Here is a 20,249-nt window from a genome sequence, read left to right as displayed (position 1 = left end):
ATAGATTTCTCTTTAATACTAGAACCCAGGGTCATCCCATGAAGTTCATTGTTGGGAGATTCAGGACAGATAAAAGGAAGGACGTCTTCACACAGCGCATAGTTAAACTATGGCATTCACTACAAGATGTGGTGATGGCCACTAATTTGGATGGCTTTAAAAGAGGGTTGGATAAATTTCTAGAGAAGGCTACCAATGGCTATTATTATTATTATTATTATTATTATTATTATTATTATTATTTATATAGCACCATCAATGTACATGGTGCTGTACAGAGTAAAACAGTAAATAGCAAGACCCTGCCGCATAGGCTTACATTCTAATAAAATCATAGTAAAGCAATAAGGAGGGGAAGAGGTCCTGATGGTTATATGCTACCTCCAGCATCTGAGGCAATGTATCTATGTACACCAGTTGCTGGGGAACATGGGTGGGAGGGCACTGTTGCACTCATGTCCTGCTTGTGGGTTTCCCCTTGACAACTCCTTGGCCACTGTGTGGACAGAATTCTGGACTAGGTGGACCCTTGGTCTGATCCAGCATGGCTCTTATGTTCTTATGAAATTTATTTTGGCTCTGAGGTTGAGAGAGATTTAACACTCTGCATTACAGAGCTGTTGTGAGGAGCCCCACAACAAAGACTGCAAGGCACACCTTGAAGATTAAGACTGCAATTCCATGCAGGTTTGCTTCAAAGTATGACTCGCTGAACTCAAGACTTAGCGTGCTTCCAAGATGCTATATAACTGATAACGAGTACTAGTTATTGAAGGGGACGAGATAGGAAGTGACACTCCTAGGGAAAGGCAACATGAGAAGCAGTTTGGCAAGTGAATGTTCAAATTTAGGGTCCTCTGAACTCGTGCTTCACACTGCCTATGCTTGCTGCTTTCTATTGAAATCCACAGATTTATATATATAAACTATTATATAAAAGGGATCATAAGCCTCCTCCAAAATGAGCCTGCACATAGCAGCTAAGGGAAGCAGCAGCAACTCCACTATATAAAGATGAATTCATCTGCAGTGATAGTCAAGGTTTAAATACAAGTGTTCATTATACCATAATAATCATCATCATATAATCCAGTTCCCAAAACACAGTGAAAATTAATGTTACACTTTTATTTGTAAGATTTAAAAAATGTATTAACACGTTTTATAAAAGCCACGTCTTCCGGTAATTACAATAAGAATTATAAACTCAAGAAATCCCGAAAATTAATTTGTGGAATATTCAATCCTATCAATTTAAAAAGGGCTTGCTTGTTTAGGCTGTAAGTCACAACAAATTTACACAAACTGCAAACACAAAATCAAAAGACCAAATTAACGAGAACACAAAATCTTCACTGGGATCATTAATTAAAACAATACAGAATAAAGTCATTTATTCAAATCTCAATCTAGCATGTGAACATCAATAATATTCTGTCATATGGCCAATGGTAATACAAAGGAAGTTACATTTTGCTTGGGGTAGGGAGAGGTGGGAGTGGCGGTGAGAAAATGGGTCAGCGCCCACATCCATTAACATCCAAGACTTGTTCTTGTACGCTCTGTTATAGGGAAATCAAACAAATGATATGAAATGCCCTGTTTCCTCTACTCCACACACACAATGTGTTAAAGATGTTAGGGATATTATAGTACCTTCCCTCTAGAATAAGTGGAAGTAAACAATGAAGGGTTGTATTTCATGTACACTCTGTTATAGGGCAATAAAACGAATACCGTATTTCTTCGATTGTAAGACGCCATCAATTGTAAGACGCACAGTAATTTCAGTACCATCAACCCGGAAAAAAAACCCTAAGATACACCCGCGATTCTAAGACGTACCCCATATTTAGAGATGTTTATATGGGGGAAAAAGTGTGTCTTAGAATCGAAGAAATAGGGTAATATGAAATGGACCTGTTTTCTCTATTCCACACAAACTATGTTTTAAAGATGATAGGGGATATTATAATACCTTCCCTCTAGAATAAGTATATTCTTCGCATTGTTTCTGAAAATACTTCCCGGGCGTGAGCTTTAAAGGGAGAATAGATCTGTTAAGAAATACGTCTTTCAACCATTTATTCACCGTGTTGTATTTTACATAGCAGGAGAATCTACTTCAATTTGCCATTAACAATTTATTTCATGTGTTGTAATACACAGACCAACCAATCCTCCACATGGGAGATCAGCAGCACAAGCTGCCTCTATATTAGCACTCGTGTTGTTCTCTGCACCAGCACAGCATAATGACCCACATGGATCAGTGCAGGTCTTGTCAGGCGAGTGCATTATTTCTTATGCCCTAAGTGCACGGCTCTCAAGATGCACTTGCAGAGAAGCCAACTTCTTCCAAGCGAAAATCGCTGAAGGATACTGGGGAATGTTCAACTCCAAGCCGTAGTTATGTCATTTTGACCATCCTCTGGAAAAGATACAAAATTTCCCCTTGCTAAGAATTCAACACCGATGGGGTAAAAATATGATTTGCCAGTGTCAGACTCTTGATTTGTAGAGTTTTCTACAAGTTAGCTTTTGGTGTATTGAATTCAATGACTTTAAGAGAGCAGAGCTCTGAAATCTCTTCCTTGGAAAAACCATACTCCAGGAGGATCTCTTTGGTATGCTCTCCTATGAATGGATCCCTTTTGGAAGAAGGGGTAGCTGGGGTCCTGGAAAAAAGAGGGGACGGCCTAGGGCTTATCTCCTCCTGATCATTCTTAAGAAAAGAACCACGTTCTTTGTTGTGTGGATAGGAGGCAACATCGTCAAAAGTCAAAACTGGTGTCACGCAGGCATCAGAGTCATCAAAGATTTCACACCATTCTTTTTGGCTTTTCTTTGAGAATACTTCTGCAAATAACTTCTTCATTTCAGGCCAGTCAGAGAAACTCATCTGATTGGGAAGTTTATCAGAATGCAGACCAAGACCTGAAGAAATTTAAAAAACAAATTGACCAATTTAATTCACCGACCTTTGCTAGAAAGTTGTATTTATTACTAGCAGCCTTTATATTACTAGCATAAAAGATAGTAGATTAAAAATTGACAACAGGAATGTCAAAAGAAGGTTGCATCCGTACATTGCTTGTTTACCTATAAACACACACAATGTGGTAATGCACAAACTTGCTTACACAGTCATGATTCAGAAGTCAGCATTGTGATACGACAGAAACGCTCTAATCGAAGAAGGAACTCCAGGTTGTTTCAGTCACATATCCTAGCTGGCCTCCTACAATGCATGTAGAGGATCTACCCTAATATGAATCCTCAGGATATATTTCCATATCTATTAATTTTAACCTTCCATCGAGCAAATAACAGGAAATTAAAGTAACAATATGTTTGCTGCGGATATATTTTATAGCGCATGAAATACTTTTATGAGAACTTAAATATAATAAATCTATTTTTAACTTTATATAAACCAACGTGTCTCATATGAAGCTATATAAATAGCATGATCCAACTATGCAACTATATGCAAAGATTACAGTGGAAGGAAACATGGCAGAATCTATTTCCGGGTTTGCTGTAAAGTGACATACTAAAAAGACACATGAAAAGAATTTAATATGACAAATTTATTGGCCAGTAACCACTGCACTGTTCCACAGTTATAATAAACATGAACAATTAAGGGGCACTAAACCTCTTACATTAATTTTTATTTCTTTTTATAGTGGCTTCACAGAGCTGAGGGAGGGAGGTGGGAAGATAATACCTGTGGCCAAAGAACATTTGAGGCGCAATACTATGCAAACTTAGACACGTGCTCAACCCTGTCCGCCTGTGTAATGGAGCCCATAATAATCATGCAAAGGAGCAGCATTATAACGCAGCATGACTTTCCCCTAATGTAGAGACTCTCTTTGAAAAGGATTTCTGCCCTGTCAAAGAATGGCTCCACTTCTACTGTTACTTTCTACTGTTAGTTTTACCAGACCCTGTGCTTGCTTACCCTACCCTGTACCTGTTGGCATTCTCTTCCCCTCCTTATTGTTTTACTATGATTTTATTAGATTGTAAGCCTATGCGGCAGGGTCTTGCTATTTACTGTTTTACTCTGTTCAGCACCATGTACACTGATGGTGCTATATAAATAAATAAATAATAAATAATAATAATAATAATAATAATAATAATAATAATAATAATAACAACTTGAATGGAATGGTAGAAGGTTTCCTGAAATCCCCCTAACCTCATTGTATTCTTCTCTACATTCTGGAAAACAACATAAATTACTTTGTAGAACCTAGCTTTCTTATGTCAAAACTAATTAACTCAAAGCTTTCTTTTGAAGGCAAAAAAGGCAAAAAGTACTCCGTATGTAATGGTAATTAGACCACTGTTTAGGCTTTTTGAATATTCTAAAGAAAAACAAAAAAAGGTAGACATAACCACAAGGTGGCCTGGAGCTTGACTGCTTAAATTACAGAACTATTAACTTTTTAAAGAGCAATCATTCTTTGGAAATACGTTTACCTAATAATTGCTTTATGCTTTAGCAGAGTAATTACTAGAGCAAATGACGTAATTAAATGCAAATATCCCTCCCCCATTCCAAGCATTGAATGCAAAAACTACCCCCCCAAAAAAAGGAAATAGAGCACAGATTATAAATTTCTGAGCACAGAGTTTTGTTAACTATGCCTTTGGACACTGCTAGCCCGTTTGTACACCCAAATCTTCCTCCTTTAAAGTTCTAATAGTTTTCCAAAAAAGGTTTTCATTTATAAGCAAACAATACTTTCCCACAGCATTTCATGCTGTACTATGCTTACAGCAGGGTCTCTGTTTAACTGCTGCGGCAATTTATTTATATATTTATAACATTTCTACAATGCCCAATAGCCAAAGCTCTCTGGGTGGTTCACAACAACTAAAACCATAAAATACAATACAAAAAGTTTAAAAGGTTAAAACTACAATATAAAATATAAATAATAACCAAAGAAAACATAGTTGCAGTGCAAAGATTTGAAATACAAGCTGAGTTCAGACAACATGATAGTCAACGGTGGGGTGGGGTAATAATCAACTCCACAGTTGTTTATCTAGGGGGTACTCCCCACACAACATGATAACAATCAACCGTGGCGTGGATTAGGATCAATGTTGAGCTGACAATTAGTCCACACCTAGTTGACTCACTCATCCCCTGCCCTTTCTCCCCACTCAGTCCTCCCACTAGTATCCCAACAGCCATTGTTTCCGAACATCTATCCCGCCAACTGGACTGGAGCGGCAGCCATCACTTTAGCCATTCTTCCCTTGCGACTCCATATCTGATGAAGTAACCAACGGTGGCCATGGAAATAAACAATGGTGCCCTCCACACAACACAATAACCAATGGTGGTTCAAATAATCAACTCTACACAGCATTGGTTATTTGCATTGGTTATTTCGGCCAAATAACCAACCATTGGTTAAAAAAACTCATTCCACACAACATGATAACCCATGGTGGGTTAAATAACCAACTATTTAAACCACCATTGGTTGTCGTGTTGTCTGAACCCAGTCACAGTTCCAAATTTTAAATAACAGAAATTTAAAGATTACAAAACCTAGGAAAATAAGAAGGTCTTCATCCAGCCACAACATAGGTACCAGGCAAACCTCTCATTCCATAATCAGGGTGCCACAACAGAAAAGTCCCTCTTCTCATTAGCTACCTACTTCACTCCCTTTGGTGGAGGCTCACAGAGAAGGACTGCTGAAAACTATCTTAGGGTCCAGGCAAATATATATGGAAGGAGACAGTCTTTCAGGTAACCTGGCCCCAAGCCATTTAGGGCTTTGAATGTTAATACTTACACTTTGAATTGGTCCTGGAAATAGATTGGCAACCAGTGCAGCTGGAAAAGTATTGCCATAATATGATCAAGTTGGCCAGTCCCTGTTAACACTCTTGCTGCCCTATTTTCGACTAGCTGAGGTTTCGGGTCTGTTTTCAAAGGCAACCCCATGTATAAAACTTTTCAGTAATTCAGACAATATGGTACACAGAGCAGTTCTGTTTTCTCTACACTCATAAGGTCTACAAATTGATTTTTTAAAAAGATTACCAGAGAAAGCTCCCATTTCTCTAGAGAATCTGGAAACTCAGCCAGAGCAGTCAAGCAGATAAGAAATATATCCAGGATTTGAATTTGAACTTATATCGCTGCAATAAATTAACTGGGTGGCGTTGGAAAAATCCCAGTCTCTCAAGCCTTAGTTTCTCCATCCGTAAAATGGGAGCAATATTTGCTTTTCAGCTAATGAAGAAAAAGATAAGCCAACTAATTTGTAGGTTAATGTAGCACACACATGTTACCAATAATATTTACATATCTATTTAAAATTGATGGTACCCAATGCTTTCTTTTTTTCTTTCTTTAAATCATTTCTGATGTTCTGTAGATTAATTTACCTTGAATGAACTGTGCATAGAACTGCGGCTCAAGGGCACCAACAGCCATGAATTTTCCATCCGAAGTCTTGTATGTTTCATAGAAAGGGGCCCCACTGTCCAGCAGGTTCTCCCCACGAGGTCTGTTCCAAAGGCCCAGGTTTTGAGATTTCCACAAAAAGGAGCTTAGGTATGCTACCCCTTCTACCTAAAATGCAAGATCATAGAATCATAGAATAGCAGAGTTGGAAGGGGTCTACAAGGCCATCGAGTCCAACCCCTTTCTCAATGCAGGAATCCACCCTAAAACATCCCTGACAGATGGTATATATCCCTGACAGATATAAACACACATGTAACATTATCTGCAAAAATGTTAATAGGAACATATTGACAAGGGAGAGGAGGAGGCTCATGTATGCCACCTTGGACTCCTTGGAGGAAAGGCAGGATATAAACGTAACAAAAAAATAAGGCATTTCTCTGAAAGATAATTCCTTCTAGTTACCGAGGTAATACCCTAAACTGACAACAACCTCTTTTTCCTTCCATCTTTTTTCTCCAATATCTTCCTGAAATTAAAATAGCTCGAACTTGTTTTTAACTCTGGCACATGAGTTTTTACATTGCTTGGTGGCATTAATTATGGTTGCTCTGGATAGTCCTGATATACAAAAAGATGTTTACTTCTTTGAATGTCACTAAGTTCTTGGCCTTACTGATAGCTTCAGCCACAATCCAATAACACATTGGGCCAGTTAACACGATAAAAGTAAGCTTATTTAAATTACGGCATTTGTGGAGCGCCATTTCCAAAATCACCGCCTGGTGATGTTGTCCGAACCTGTCATGTTGTCCGAACTGGGTTGGCATGGCTTGATGGAGGGGAAAACAACCTTCCAACATCTCATGGGCTGCTGCAGGTTCATTGCAGGATTGTTTCCCCCTCCAACATTTAACATGCCAATACTGGTACAAGTAAACATTTTTTTAACAATGACATTTTGGAAAGCCGATTATATCTAATGACAAGACAGTCTCCTTATAAATAAGTAGCACGATTTGTGCCTGCCCAGTTATATCCAATATAGTTCTGCATTAAGCTAATACGAGCATCAGCATATAGAATTATGATCAATATTTCTAGAATTATGGAAACTTTCATACCCTTTGCTGGGCTGAGAAATTAGTCAACTAAAACTAATGTGTAGCAAGTCCATGAAAAGTCAGTTTAGATGGAACTAGAATATTTTTAATCCAGAGTAAACTATAGCTAGAATGCAGAAGGCAACAATTTGGAGCATATATATATATATATATATATATATATATATGAACTTGACTTCAAAAGAACTTGATGTCAAGAGGCATCAAGAGATTTCCAAGTACCGACCCTGATCCAACCAAGGAAATCCAAATTAGCAGCTGACCTGACTGTTTGGCTCATCGGGTCCCAAAGAATCCGATGAATGCATCTGAAGGTGACTGCACACCCCCACCTGGGGCTGCAATTCACACAAAAAAGAGCACAAGTGGAAAAGGATCAAGACATCGCTTTTTAAGACTGATGGCATTAGGCTCAAAACTCCAAGTGCCCAGAGTTACAACTATCCTTTCATAGTGTGTCATTTTGCTTTTTTAAAACAAACAAACATATCTTACCATACTCGTATCAATGACTTGTCCTTTTCCAGATTTTGTACATTCATAGAGTGCCATAACGATGCCGATTGCACACATAACACCGCCACCAGCGAAGTCGGCCAGAAGATTGACAGGAGCATAAGGATTTTCATCTTTTCTGCCAAGTTTCGACAGCACCCCTGTATAGGTTAAGTACACATTTAAAGAAGACCCATGCAGTGTAATACTTATATTAATTTCCCTCATGCTGTTGCAAAATAAAAAATGTTGTATTCAGTAATGCAATCCATACCAATGTCTTCTGAACATAGGTATATATGTTCATCAAGGCTCTACCTGTTTCTCTTTAGTTATAAGACTGTTCAATCTATTCTACAGGGACAGAGGACTTGCAAATGAACAGTACGGTGGGATGGGAAAACAGATGAACAACACAGCTTCTACCCAAAAGAACTTATTTATTTATTTATTTATTACACTTATATACCGCCCCCATAGCCAGAGCTCTCTGGGCGGTTTACAGAAATTCTAAAATTGAGATAAAAACAAGTATACAAAATTTTAAAATTTTAAAACACAGAACATACACACATAAAGCGTTAAAAACCATTAAAAAACTAAACATGTGGGTGATTAAGATGTGCTGCCATATGCCTTGGCAAAGAGGAAAGTCTTAACCTGGCGCCGGAAAGATAGCAGCGTTGGCGCCAGGCGAGCCTCATCAGGGAGATCGTTCCATAGTCTGGGGGCCACCACCGAAAAAGCCCTGTTCCTCATTGCCACACTCTGAGCCTCTCTTGGAGTAGGCACCTGGAGGAGGACCTTAGATGTTGAACGTAGTGACCGGGTATATTCACGTCGGGAGAGGTGTTCCATCAGGTATTGTGGTCCCAAGCCATGTAAGACTTTATAGGTTAAAACCAGCACCTTGAATTGGGCTCGGAAACATATAGGCAGCCAGTGCAAGCGGACTAGAGCAGGTGTTATATGATCGAACCTTCTGGTTCCCGAAATCAATCTGGCCACTGCATTTTGCACGAGCTGCAGTTTCCGAACCATCTTCAAAGGCATCCCTACGTAGAGTGCATTGCAGTAATCTAACTTGGAGGTTACCAGAGCATGGACAACTTCTGAAGGATTCCTCTCACTGAAGCTTTTTTTGCTGATAAACAACTATAGTTTGCTTTCTAATTAACAGGCTTCAATCTCTTTTTCAATTAAAAGAATGTTACTGATCAGAAGTGCAATCCTATGCATGTTTACTTGGAAGTAAGTCCCAATGTGTTCAAAAAGGCTCACTCCCAGGAAACTGTGCATAGGATTACAGCCAAAACCAGACTTAGGAAGAATACTGATTATGTCAGTCATTACTGTGAACCACTGGATTTTGGAGCAAAGTCCAAAAGTCAGCCCTAACCAACAAAACTAAAGCAACACACTGAAATGCTATTATCAGGAGCTTTCAGCCTGGTTTATTTTCCAAACTGGCCAACTGCAGAAAATTTAGCAGAGATTAATTTTAATCAAGAACATTGGCATTTTCATACATAAATATTCATGTCTATACACACACCCCTGACAATTTTAAACTACATTAACCACAAATGTATTTCATGTTAGTTCATATTTATTATTATTTATTGCATTTTTATACCGCCCAATAGCCGAAGCTCCCTGGGCGGTTCACAAAAGCTAAAACACTATTATTATTATTATTATTATTATTACTATTATTATGAAAAAATGAGGTTATACAACAACATACCTGAGACTGACAAATAGTTAATATCATGACCTGCCAACTTGGCACATTTTCCAGAATGACCAAATCCAGTTAGTCTAGCATAGATGAGTTTGGGATTATCCTGAAGGAGTATATCTGGACCAAGGCCAAGTTTTTCCATGACTCCTGAATAGAGAGATAAAATAGTCAACCAAACTTACAAAAATAAGACTTAGACCCACAAATGAGAATTACTGGGCACTATCCAATACCACCACTGTGCTCTCACTCATCCCATTGCACCAGGGGAATCCACTGCTGTTGCAACAGGGAGTCGGCACTTTGTAAAGGAACCCCAGAAACCAGCAGAAATGCTCATTTCCAGATCAGAGCAAGACAGTGGAACTCCCTTCTGCAAGTTCCACTGACTTGCCATTTCAGAAATGAACGGAACTGTTTCTGCTCACTTTGGGTTGCTTTAAGAACCACTAGCTCCCTGTTGCAGTGAATCCCACTGGTATGCCAGTAACATATGATACTGCCCTATAAATTGTATTTAATACATAGTATGAATTTGCACATAGCTTGAATATGATGGAAGAACTGCCATCTGGCCAGGGTTTTTTGTTGTTGTTCTTTAATGCTGAAGTCCTAGCTTTGTTTAATGACTCATTCCATATAGCTATTTTTTGTTATTTTGTTCTGAAGTTTTGGGAAAGACAAACCAGAGCGACTTCAGATGCAGCACTGATGTAGAAACAGCAGGACGCACAAATGCTTGGTCCATCCTGTTTCTCTGCATATCCAAGTTGGAACATCCACATCTCTGCTTCCGTTGCTGAGAGACACACAAGCTCTTGATGTGAAGGAAGTTTGCGCATCTCCACAGGGGAAGAGATGCAAAGCTTCAACTTCAAACATAGCAAAGGAAGGTAGAGACAAGAAGCTAAAGGCATTTCTACTTCCTGTTACTTGGTCTCTATGTGGCTTTGGGCATCTCAAAGATGTGGCAGCACAGGTAGTGCAAGCCACGTTTCTCCATTCCATAGCCTTTCTATAAGTGAAATTCAATTCTAACGATGAAAAGTCAATTTACTTGCATGAAAAACTGCTTAAGACAACGGTCTACTCATACGAGCAATGTACAAGTCAGTGCAAATATTACTTTAAACATTGTAAATGAATGAAAATATAAATGTTGGAGTAAATAGTTCATGTAAGATTGTCCCTTTCCTATGAAAAACTTTAAAATCGTACATTGCTCCCCATGCATTTAAACCCTATACATATTGAGGGGCGGGGAGGCAGTGGTACAAGAATTCCTACTTTGCAGATTGTGACACAAAAAGCAGGTTTTTCCAGTTCTTCTAATTCATGTCAAATGTCCACTCTCAGACAACTCCTGTATGCACTAGGACGTGTGCAAAGGGCATATGTAGTTTCAGTGGGAGAAATGTCAGAGAAGCCTCCCCACACAAGCAGAGAAAAAACAATAGGCAGTTATCCTATCTGTAAATAGGTCAGAAGAACCCCCTCCTCTGCCTTTCCCCCAAATATATTACTCTACAGAGGGCAGCCCTCTATTTGAAGGTGTCCTCTATTTAAAGAGGTGTCCACTGGAAGTGAAAGAACCAGAAGGAGGGAGACTAGGAAGGGCCTTGAAATTGCCCCGCAGGTGGACACAAGAGCAGACTGGTCACAGTCATCCCATTATGGCCAGATGTATTTTCTATTTAAATTTCTAAATTTGCAGCTATACATATAACTCCGCATATACCAATGTTATGCAAATCTAGAGTGACCATGCAGAATGGAGGACAGGGCTCCTGTATCTTCAACAGTTGTATAGAGAAGGAAATTTCAGCAGGGGTCATTTGATGGCTGAAAGTGAGGAGGAGCTGAGGAGCCTGATGATGAAAGTGAAAGAAGAAAGTGCAAAAGCTGGGTTGCAGTTAAATCTCAAAAAAACCAAAATTATGGCAACCAGCTTGATTGATAACTGGCAAATAGAGGAAGAAAACGTGGAGGCAGTGACAGACTTCGTATTTCTGGGCGCAAAGATTACTGCAGACGCTGACTGCAGCCAGGAAATCAGAAGACGTTTACTTCTTGGGAGGAGAGCAATGACAAATCTTGATAAAATAGTTAAGAGCAGAGACATCACACGGACAACAAAGGTCCGCATAGTTAAAGCAATGGTATTCCCCATGGTAACCTATGGCTGCGAGAGCTGGACCATAAGGAAGGCTGAGCGAAGGAAGATAGATGCTTTTCAACTGTGGTGTTGGAGGAAAATTCTGAGAGTGCCATGGACTGCAAGAAGATCAAACCAGTCCATACTCCAGGAAATAAAGCCAGACTGCTCACTTGAGGGAATGATATTAAAGACAAAACTGAAGTACTTTGGCCACCTAATGAGAAGACAGGATACCCTGGAGAAGAGGCTGATGCTAGGGAAAGTGGAAGGCAAAAGGAAGAGGGGCCGACCAAGGGCAAGATGGATGGATGATATTCTGGAGGTGACAGACTCGACCTTGGGGGAGCTAGGGGTGGCGACGGCCGACAGAAAGCTCTGGCGTGGGCTGGTCCATGAAGTCACGAAGAGTCAGAAGCGACTGAACTAATAAACAACAACAACATTTGTATGCATGCAGCACCTGGTGAAATTCTCTATTCATCACAACAGTTAAATTTGCAGGAGCCCTGCCTTCTTTTATAACTGGTCACCCTAGGCAAATCCGTGTCCTCTTTTGTGATGCCTCCAATCTTCCATTACCTCCTTCCCACTCCCATTTAGGGTTGTCCTGCTAAACCCACCCCATTAAATGTCATCTCAAAACCAGATAGGTAACAACCCACCCCCCATCCCACGTCCTCAACAGCCTACCCCAACCTGGTGCCCTCCAGATGTTTTGGACTACAACTCCCTGAATTCCTGTCCATTAACCATGTTGGCTAGGGTTGATGGGAGTTGAAGTCCCCAAAACACCTGAAGGGCACCAGGTTCGGGGAGGGTCTCCCCCACCTCCGCAGTCGTCTTATCCCAATTCAGAGCAACGCCTCCTCCTTCTCTCCTCAGGCAGACACAAACAGGCACCTGGTCGGAAAGGCTCGATAAGTACGTCCGCCTTCTGGCAGAGTCTCCTCAGCGTCGCGGCGCCCCGAGGCTGTTTCAAATCCAGCGCCAGCGAGCGCTTCCCCCGGCCCTGCACGTCCGTGGTCATGGCCGTGCGGGGCGAGCGGTCGACCCGCACCACCTGCGCCCCGAAGTCGGCCAGAATCAGGCCGCAGAGCGGGGCCGGCGCCAGGCCCGCCATTTCCAGAACTCGCAGCCCGTGCAGCGCCATGGCTGCGGAGAAGGAAGCCGGAGCGGCCTAAGCGCGGAAGGAAAGGAAGGCCCCGGCGGCAGGCGGGCGCCGCCGCACCAACCAGCCGGGACAAACTTGGCGCCTCCTCCTAGGAGAGGGTGGGGTGAGCCGAGCTCGAGGCGGCGGTTCTAAAGGTCTGGCGGCCGAGCAGAGGCAGCTATGAGGGCCGGGCGCCTCGTACAGTGGTCACCCGAAAGAAAATCGAAAGGCGTCCTTGAGAAGGCCGGTGCCCGTAGTAATCAAGGCTACGGTCCTCATATGCACCAGTGGTTACCTGGGAGTAAGGCCCATTGTGCTCAGCGGGCCTTAACTTCCGAGGAAAAGAGCGCTGGGACACACTGTAAGGCCAGAGTAAGCCCCATTGAGCAAAGTGGAAATTGCTTCTGAGTAAATGTCCCGTGCAACAGTTCTTGTTTACTCAGAAATAAGGCCCAGCGTGTGCAATCACGTGTGCAAAAACAGCAAATTTGGGAGGGGGCACCTTAAAGACTAATACAACAACATTATTATTATTATTATTATTATTATTATTATTATTATTATTAATTTATTTATATAGCACCATCAATGTACATGGTGCTGTACAGAGTAAAACAGTAAATAGCAAGACCCTGCCGCATAGGCTTACATTCTAATAAAATCATAGTAAAGCAATAAGGAGGGGAAGAGAATGCAAACAGGCACTGGGTAGGGTAAACAGGCACAGGGTAGGGTAAAACTAACAGTATAACAGTATAACTAACAGCCTAAAGTCCGAGCAACATCAAGTTTTAAAAGCTTTAGGAAAAAGAAAAGTTTTTAGCTGAGCTTTAAAAGCTGCGATTGAACTTGTAGATCTCAAATGTTCTAGGAGAGCGTTCTTTCATGGACCAGAGTCCATTTTATGTATTTTGTCATTTATTATTGTTCCTGGCCTAGATCAGAATGGAGAGGTGGGTAAGAAATATTTATTATTGTTGTTGTTATTGTTGTTATTATTAATCTGATGACAAGGGGGCCTCTAGTAAGCTTCCAGTGGGGGATGGGCAGAAAGTAGATCTCCAGAGAGCTTCGGCAATGGGGTGGTATATAAATGCAATAAATAAATAAATCTTCAAAGGTTTCAGACTGCAGCTCACGACCTTTGGCCATGGTGGCAGGGACTTACAGGTTGAAGTCCAAAGCATCTGGTGATCTACAGACCCTGAACTAGAGTCTACTGAAAGCTTATGGCTTAATACATTTTAGTGCCACAAGACCCTACAGACCAATAAGACCATCCCCATCCTAGAAAAATATGTTCGTTGGGATTCATCTCATTCCCTAGTAAGGGTCCTTAGGATTGCATCTTCCTAGCACAATCCTATGCTGCTTTTCCTCTGTGTGGAGTGGAATGATATTGGAAGAAAAGTACCTAAGAGAGAATTTTATTTAAGCAGAGTGATAAAGTCTCTGGAAATAACATAGTTTAAATGTCTTCTTTTCCTGTGTAAATAAGTCATTCTGTTATATATGATCTGGGTTGTTCCAGGTGTGCTTAATTATTAACATAGTGAGGGTTTTGATTTTGCTCTGGCCCTTTTTTTGTGCTTATTTTGTTCACAACATTTGCTCTGATAATCTTAACAAACAGCTGGAGGTAAAAAAAAAATCTGTTCCCAAAAGAAAAATTCTTATGCAAGAGGAGAGAAATTTGATGAAGAAATTGCAGAGGGGTAGTAGCAGTTAGTTTACACAAGTGTTTGTCACTTTAAAGAGTGAGGCTGCAATCCTGCGAGTAAGTTACATTGAACTCAATGGGGCTTACTTAGCAGATGTGTACGATTACACTGTACCACACTTTTTGTGGCATAAGTTTTTAGGTGTCCCAGCTGTGATTGACAGCATCTGCCTCTTGAATTATACTCAGTGGCAAACCACGTGTGAAATGGCCCATTTTAGTTTAGTTAAGGATCTGTTGTCCCTATGTCTCTTTTATATAATTCTTCAGTATATTGTTTCAACGCCCTGTAAGATACTAATTTTAGGTTATATTTTCACTAACGTTTGCCAGAATAGCTTCGCTAACATTTGCGAGCCCAAAACAAATAGAAGTGGGTTCTTATAGTGAATGTGAAATAATGGTGTGAAGATTTGTTTAGCTAAGCCCTCAAGTAACTGGTGGAAAATAGAATTCTGATTTCTTTTATGGGTTTGGGCAAAAAGAAACAAAGATAGTGAACATGAAAATAAGGAGTGTGGGGTATTTTTGTCTTTCACATACTGTGTTTTGCTTCAACAAACTAGAACACTTGTATCTGATGGCCCAGTGGGCCCAATCAGTTGCTCCATGATATTTTGAAGTATTGGCATTAAAACCAATTTGCCTTTATAGTTTTAGACTCAAAGGCAGAGACTAGAGCATTTGCATATCTGGTGCTTCATTAGCTTTGAATTATTTTATTTACAGGTGCTCTCCTGCAGATGGCAGATTAGCATACGATTTCTTTGAAATATGTTTTTTTTCCCCTCCTCTCTTTTTAAAAAAAATTATTATTATTCATCTATTTACAATATTTATGTACCGCTCCCCATTCAAAATTTCGGAGCGGTGTACAAGATAAAATAAAATAAAAACAGATTAAAACACTTTAAAATAGATTTTAAAAGTAGCAAAATGTACAGTGAACCGTGGCTGGTCATTAAGGAAAGGCTTCCTGATAATGACGTTGTCAGGAGGCACCGAAAGGAATACAAAGTTGGCACCTGCCTGACCTCCAGAGGCAGGAAATTCCATGGGGGGGGGGCTATACTTTTTTACACTTTATAATCCATAGCACAAGGATAGTTGAGGAGCCATAGCTCAGTTGACCACATACTTTGCATGCGAAAGGTCCCAAGTGCAACTCCCGGCATCTCCAGGTAGGGCTAAGGGGGGGAAAAAAATCCTGCCTGAAACCCTGGAGAATGCTGCAAGTCAGTGTCAACAATATTGGGCTATAGGTTATTGATCTGACTCAGTACAAGGCAGCTTCCTAGGTTCCTATCACAATCGAAATGTAGCAGGAAATTAAATCATTTTTAAAGAAAACTTTAATAAGAAATTTGGTAAGCAGCTTAAGCAAATTATCAGTGTTTACACTTCTTTCTAAACTGGTTACTGGTCCTGTTATTAGGTGGAGTGAGGCAAACTACCTGAGATGGCAAATGTTTGAGTACCACTGAAGGGCAGCAAATTGTCCATTGTTACATATTTACCACTATGAGGGATGCTCTTGATTTTCTGCCTATGTTTACTAGCTATGACTCCATCAAGTTCGTTTGCCAAGGGGATACAAATGCTTTTGAAGAACATAACTCAGGTTCAAAGCTTTGACTAGGGATAATTCACAGGTAGTGGGAAACCATGGCCAATCCTGACTCCCAGGCTTGTTTTAACTTGTATGACATCAGTTTGCAAACATGTGTTTTTCAATTGTATACATTACATTTGCATGTGTACTTGTTAAATATTTTATATCTTAGGGTGACCATATGGATAGGAGGACAGGGCTCCTGTAACTTTAACAGTTGTATAGAAAAGGGAATTTTACCAGGGGCTGCATGCATATAAATGACACTTGCTGAAATTCCCTTTTCAATTCCCTCTGGAGAAAGGAATCCCTTTGTGCATGGGATGATCACACTATGCCAATCTGTTTATGGAGAAAAGGATTGCTCAGTGCTAGAGAAATATGGCAGAGGGACAGAGAGCTCCCTAAAAGCATGATAATTCAGGAACATGTGGACGGGAGGGGATTTTTTTTGAAACCTGAGGCCTTTAAAAGGGGGAACTGACAGCAGTTGACCAGTGTGGCATATATTATAACTGTTTAATCCTCTGCATACACAGTAATTCCATTAATTGCCTACAATACTATGTGGGCAACAGCAGAGAGACAAGCATCATGTGCCTATTAAAGTTCAAAGAGAATCTGAAGTTTATTATATCATTATTCTCTCAGATACACTGAATTTTGCCATAGTTACCTATTACCTTGCTTTTATACAGCTAATGGGTAATTTCCGTTATTTTCCTTCATCTATTTTCTTCATTCTTACATCTTACCTATCTGCTTTTTCTCAATATTCAGAAGAATAAGAATGCATGTTTTAGTGCATTTCACTTTTAACTTCTTATGCATTTCTGATTTAAAGCGGAATTCTGTGATTACGGGTTCACGTGGGATGGGATTTGGGGGGTTATTACAGGCATGGCAAGGAACTGCCATGCCTGTAATAACTCCCTGCTAAACTCTAGCCCCAGTTAATTAATTTTCAAAGGGAGTATTGGCCACACTGCCAGTTAGACACCAACTGCTCACTCAGCCCCTCAATGTTGCATCAGTGCAAAGGGCAGGATACTTAGTTTGCCCAGGTGTTCATATGCAACAAAACCTGTTCATCTCTAGGGCTTTGACAGTGCCGTTTGCATCTGGGAGCTTCCCTCCCAATGCAAATAGCAGGCACAAGGCGGGGGAGATTCTGCTTAGGGACTGAGGTGGAGGCCAAAGACCCTTCTCCTACATCACAGTCCGGATCTGAATTGAGACCCGATCTCCCCTTGCAGCTGCAATTTGCTTTTTTAAAAACAAAAACATCCACGTAATTACTAACTATATGAAACTTCTGTTTGTAATCCCATGTATCCCGGGATCTCAACACTAAAGGCAGGTAGCACCCAGTAGGTTTAATGGCTTGATTTTGAGATCCAGAAAGACCCTTGCTTAAAGCTCAGTTCACTGTCATTAACTAACTTAAGCAAGCTACTCTCTTCCAAATTTAGCCCTCCATGGCATAATAATTTTGGAAGAAAAATCTCAGCTCACTTTCTGTAAGATTGGTTATATTTATATCCCTTGCAAAATGGCCTCCATATGGCTCCCATGGAGCTCAGGCTTCCAGGTGGCCTACCATTTCGGCACTGCCAGACCCCCTAGCAATGGTTCATTGTAGCCTGTGAGCCATAAGTACATGTGGTGGCTCTGGAACTGTAGAACTGAAAGAAGCACAATTTGGTCTCTGCCACCAGCCAGAGGCCCAAGGGCCACCGAGAAGTTGCACCCGCCCTCTGAGGAAGAACATTATGGCAAGGGGGAGACCTCCATTGGCCAAAGAAGGAGGCGCTGCAGGGAGCTTGCTTCCCCTGTTCTTGCCAAAAAGAAAATTTGGCTACAACTGCCAGTTTCCCTGGAACGATGGAGCTGAAGGGAAGCACATTCTGGCCACATCCGTTGGCTGTGGTCAAAAAAGTGATGGGTCATGTGGGTTTGTGTATGTATTATTGCAATCCATTGTAAGCCAACTTGGGGATTGTTGGATTAAAAGGTAGGATATACAGCTCATAGATGAATAAATGATATGGAGCTGCCTCATACAAGGCTAGACCATTGTCTGTTCTGACTGGCAGCATCTTTGGGATGCTACCCTGTGCCTGCTTACCCTTCCCTGTACCTGTTGGCATTCTCTTCCCCTCCTTATTGTTTTACTATGATTTTATTAGATTGTAAGCCTATGCGGCAGAGTCTTGCTATTTACTGTTTTACTCTGTACAGCACCATGTACATTGATGGTGCTATATAAATAAATAATAATAATAATAATAATAATGGGAGAGAGCTTTCCAAGCTCAGTTACCCGAGGTGATGATGAAGAAGGTGACTTGGATTGAATCTGGGGCCTTCTGCATGCAAAATATGCAGTCAGGCACAAAACAATACCCAATAAACAAAATTTTGTAGGTTACAAAGACTCCACCAAAAGGTTTCCAGACACAGATCAGATACACATGTGTGCATGAATGATAATTCAAAGGAAACAACACACAACCATACAAGGCAAGAGGATGACCACCATGAGTGAGGACCCTGAATATTCTGTTTTCTACAGGACTTGGGGAACATTGTGTGGAATATAAGTATAGCTATTATGGATAGAATTGAGGAGAAATGTTTTTGGCTTTTGTTGAACAGTGAACCACCATGCTCCTGTGTCTGGGATGCACAGGAAATAAGATCCAGGATCTCACAGTGTTTTCCTGTTACTTGTCACACACATGGTTGTAAAAGAAATGGGATGTATGTATATTTCAACATATATTCATGCAACTTTTTAAAATGTGGTGAAAGCACATGTGGTGGAACCCTGACAAAAACTCAGAGAACAGACTTTTGAAAATGATGCCTGTGAAAAAGGGAAAGAACAGGAAGAGGTAGAGGTCAGGATTTCACTTGGAGGTATCCCATAGATAAGTAGAGCACATCCATCCTTAGTGAAACTGCAGCTGTCTCACTTTCATGTAAAAGAAACTGAAAAGCTGAGAGGTCTCACTGTTTTAAAGGAAGACTAGCTGATATACCTGCTGCTGCTGGGGAGCCCTAAGATATATGTCTGCGAGGGAATCATCCTAAAGTAGTAGGCCTGTTGCCCCTCAACCAGGGGATTGAAGGCTCACTACCCCAGCGTGTTAGTAGCCAATCAAACACACGAGGCTGGAGAATACACTTAATCCATTTACTTTCGATACTGCAGTATGGAGGTGCTCTCCTGTTCTACAAGATGGAGGCACCAAGAACAAGGGAATCTCACAGTATATATAGGCCCTGACTACAAGACGGTGTTAGTCTCTTTCTAACCCTTCTATTTGTCAGTTCTGGATTAGCAAGTTAAGTTACATTCAATTCTCAAGTTAAGGTGCACACTCTCAATGAGTCATAGGTTACATTCGATGCTCCATTGGTTGAAAGTTTTTCCCTTTGTCTGCTAGCACATGATGTCCACTATTAAGAAATGCGAATCATAGAATAGCAGAGTTGGAAGGGGCCTACAAGGCCATCGAGTCCAACCCCCTGCTCAATGCAGGAATCCACCCTAAAGCATCCCTGACAGATGGTTGTCCAGCTGCCTCTTGAATGCCTCTAGTGCGGGAGAGCCCACAACCTCCCTAGGTAACTGATTCCATTGTCGTACTGCTCTAACAGTCAGGAAGTTTTTCCTGATGTCCAGCTGGAATCTGGCTTCCTTTAACTTGAGTCCATTATTCCGTGTCCTGCACTCTGGGAGGATCGAGAAGAGATCCTGGCCCTCCTCTGTGTGACAACCTTTTA

At 40.9% G+C, this 20,249-nt stretch overlaps 1 protein-coding gene across 1 annotated transcript; it reads right to left on the bottom strand.

Moving 5' to 3' along the window:
• Window positions 1-1,107: 1,107 nt before the first annotated feature.
• Window positions 1,108-13,174, bottom strand: AMACR (alpha-methylacyl-CoA racemase). The gene is made up of 5 exons (XM_063128169.1): window positions 12,876-13,174; window positions 9,821-9,964; window positions 8,074-8,234; window positions 6,433-6,619; window positions 1,108-2,937 (listed from the first exon to the last, which is right to left on the bottom strand). The coding sequence occupies exons 1-5, from the start codon at window positions 13,123-13,125 to the stop codon at window positions 2,528-2,530; spliced, it is 1,152 nt and encodes a 383-aa protein (XP_062984239.1). The 5' UTR covers window positions 13,126-13,174; the 3' UTR covers window positions 1,108-2,527.
• Window positions 13,175-20,249: the final 7,075 nt, after the last annotated feature.

Source organism: Elgaria multicarinata, chromosome 6 (assembly GCF_023053635.1).
Source record: "Elgaria multicarinata webbii isolate HBS135686 ecotype San Diego chromosome 6, rElgMul1.1.pri, whole genome shotgun sequence".
Lineage (NCBI taxonomy): Eukaryota > Metazoa > Chordata > Lepidosauria > Squamata > Anguidae > Elgaria > Elgaria multicarinata.
Note: the sequence above shows the minus strand (reverse complement) of the source record. Positions and strands in the feature narration are given on the sequence as shown.

Excerpts from the sequence above, each read along its gene's own strand:
- AMACR (XM_063128169.1), bottom strand. The coding sequence starts at position 13,125 with ATGGCGCTGCACGGGCTGCGAGTTCTGGAAATGGCGGGCCTGGCGCCG. Across the intron at positions 9,965-12,875 it reads TATCGAGCCTTTCCGACCAG|GAGTCATGGAAAAACTTGGC; the intron begins GTGCCTGTTTGT and ends CTCTCTATTCAG. Across the intron at positions 2,938-6,432 it reads CTATGCACAGTTCATTCAAG|GTCTTGGTCTGCATTCTGAT; the intron begins GTAAATTAATCT and ends AAATTTCTTCAG.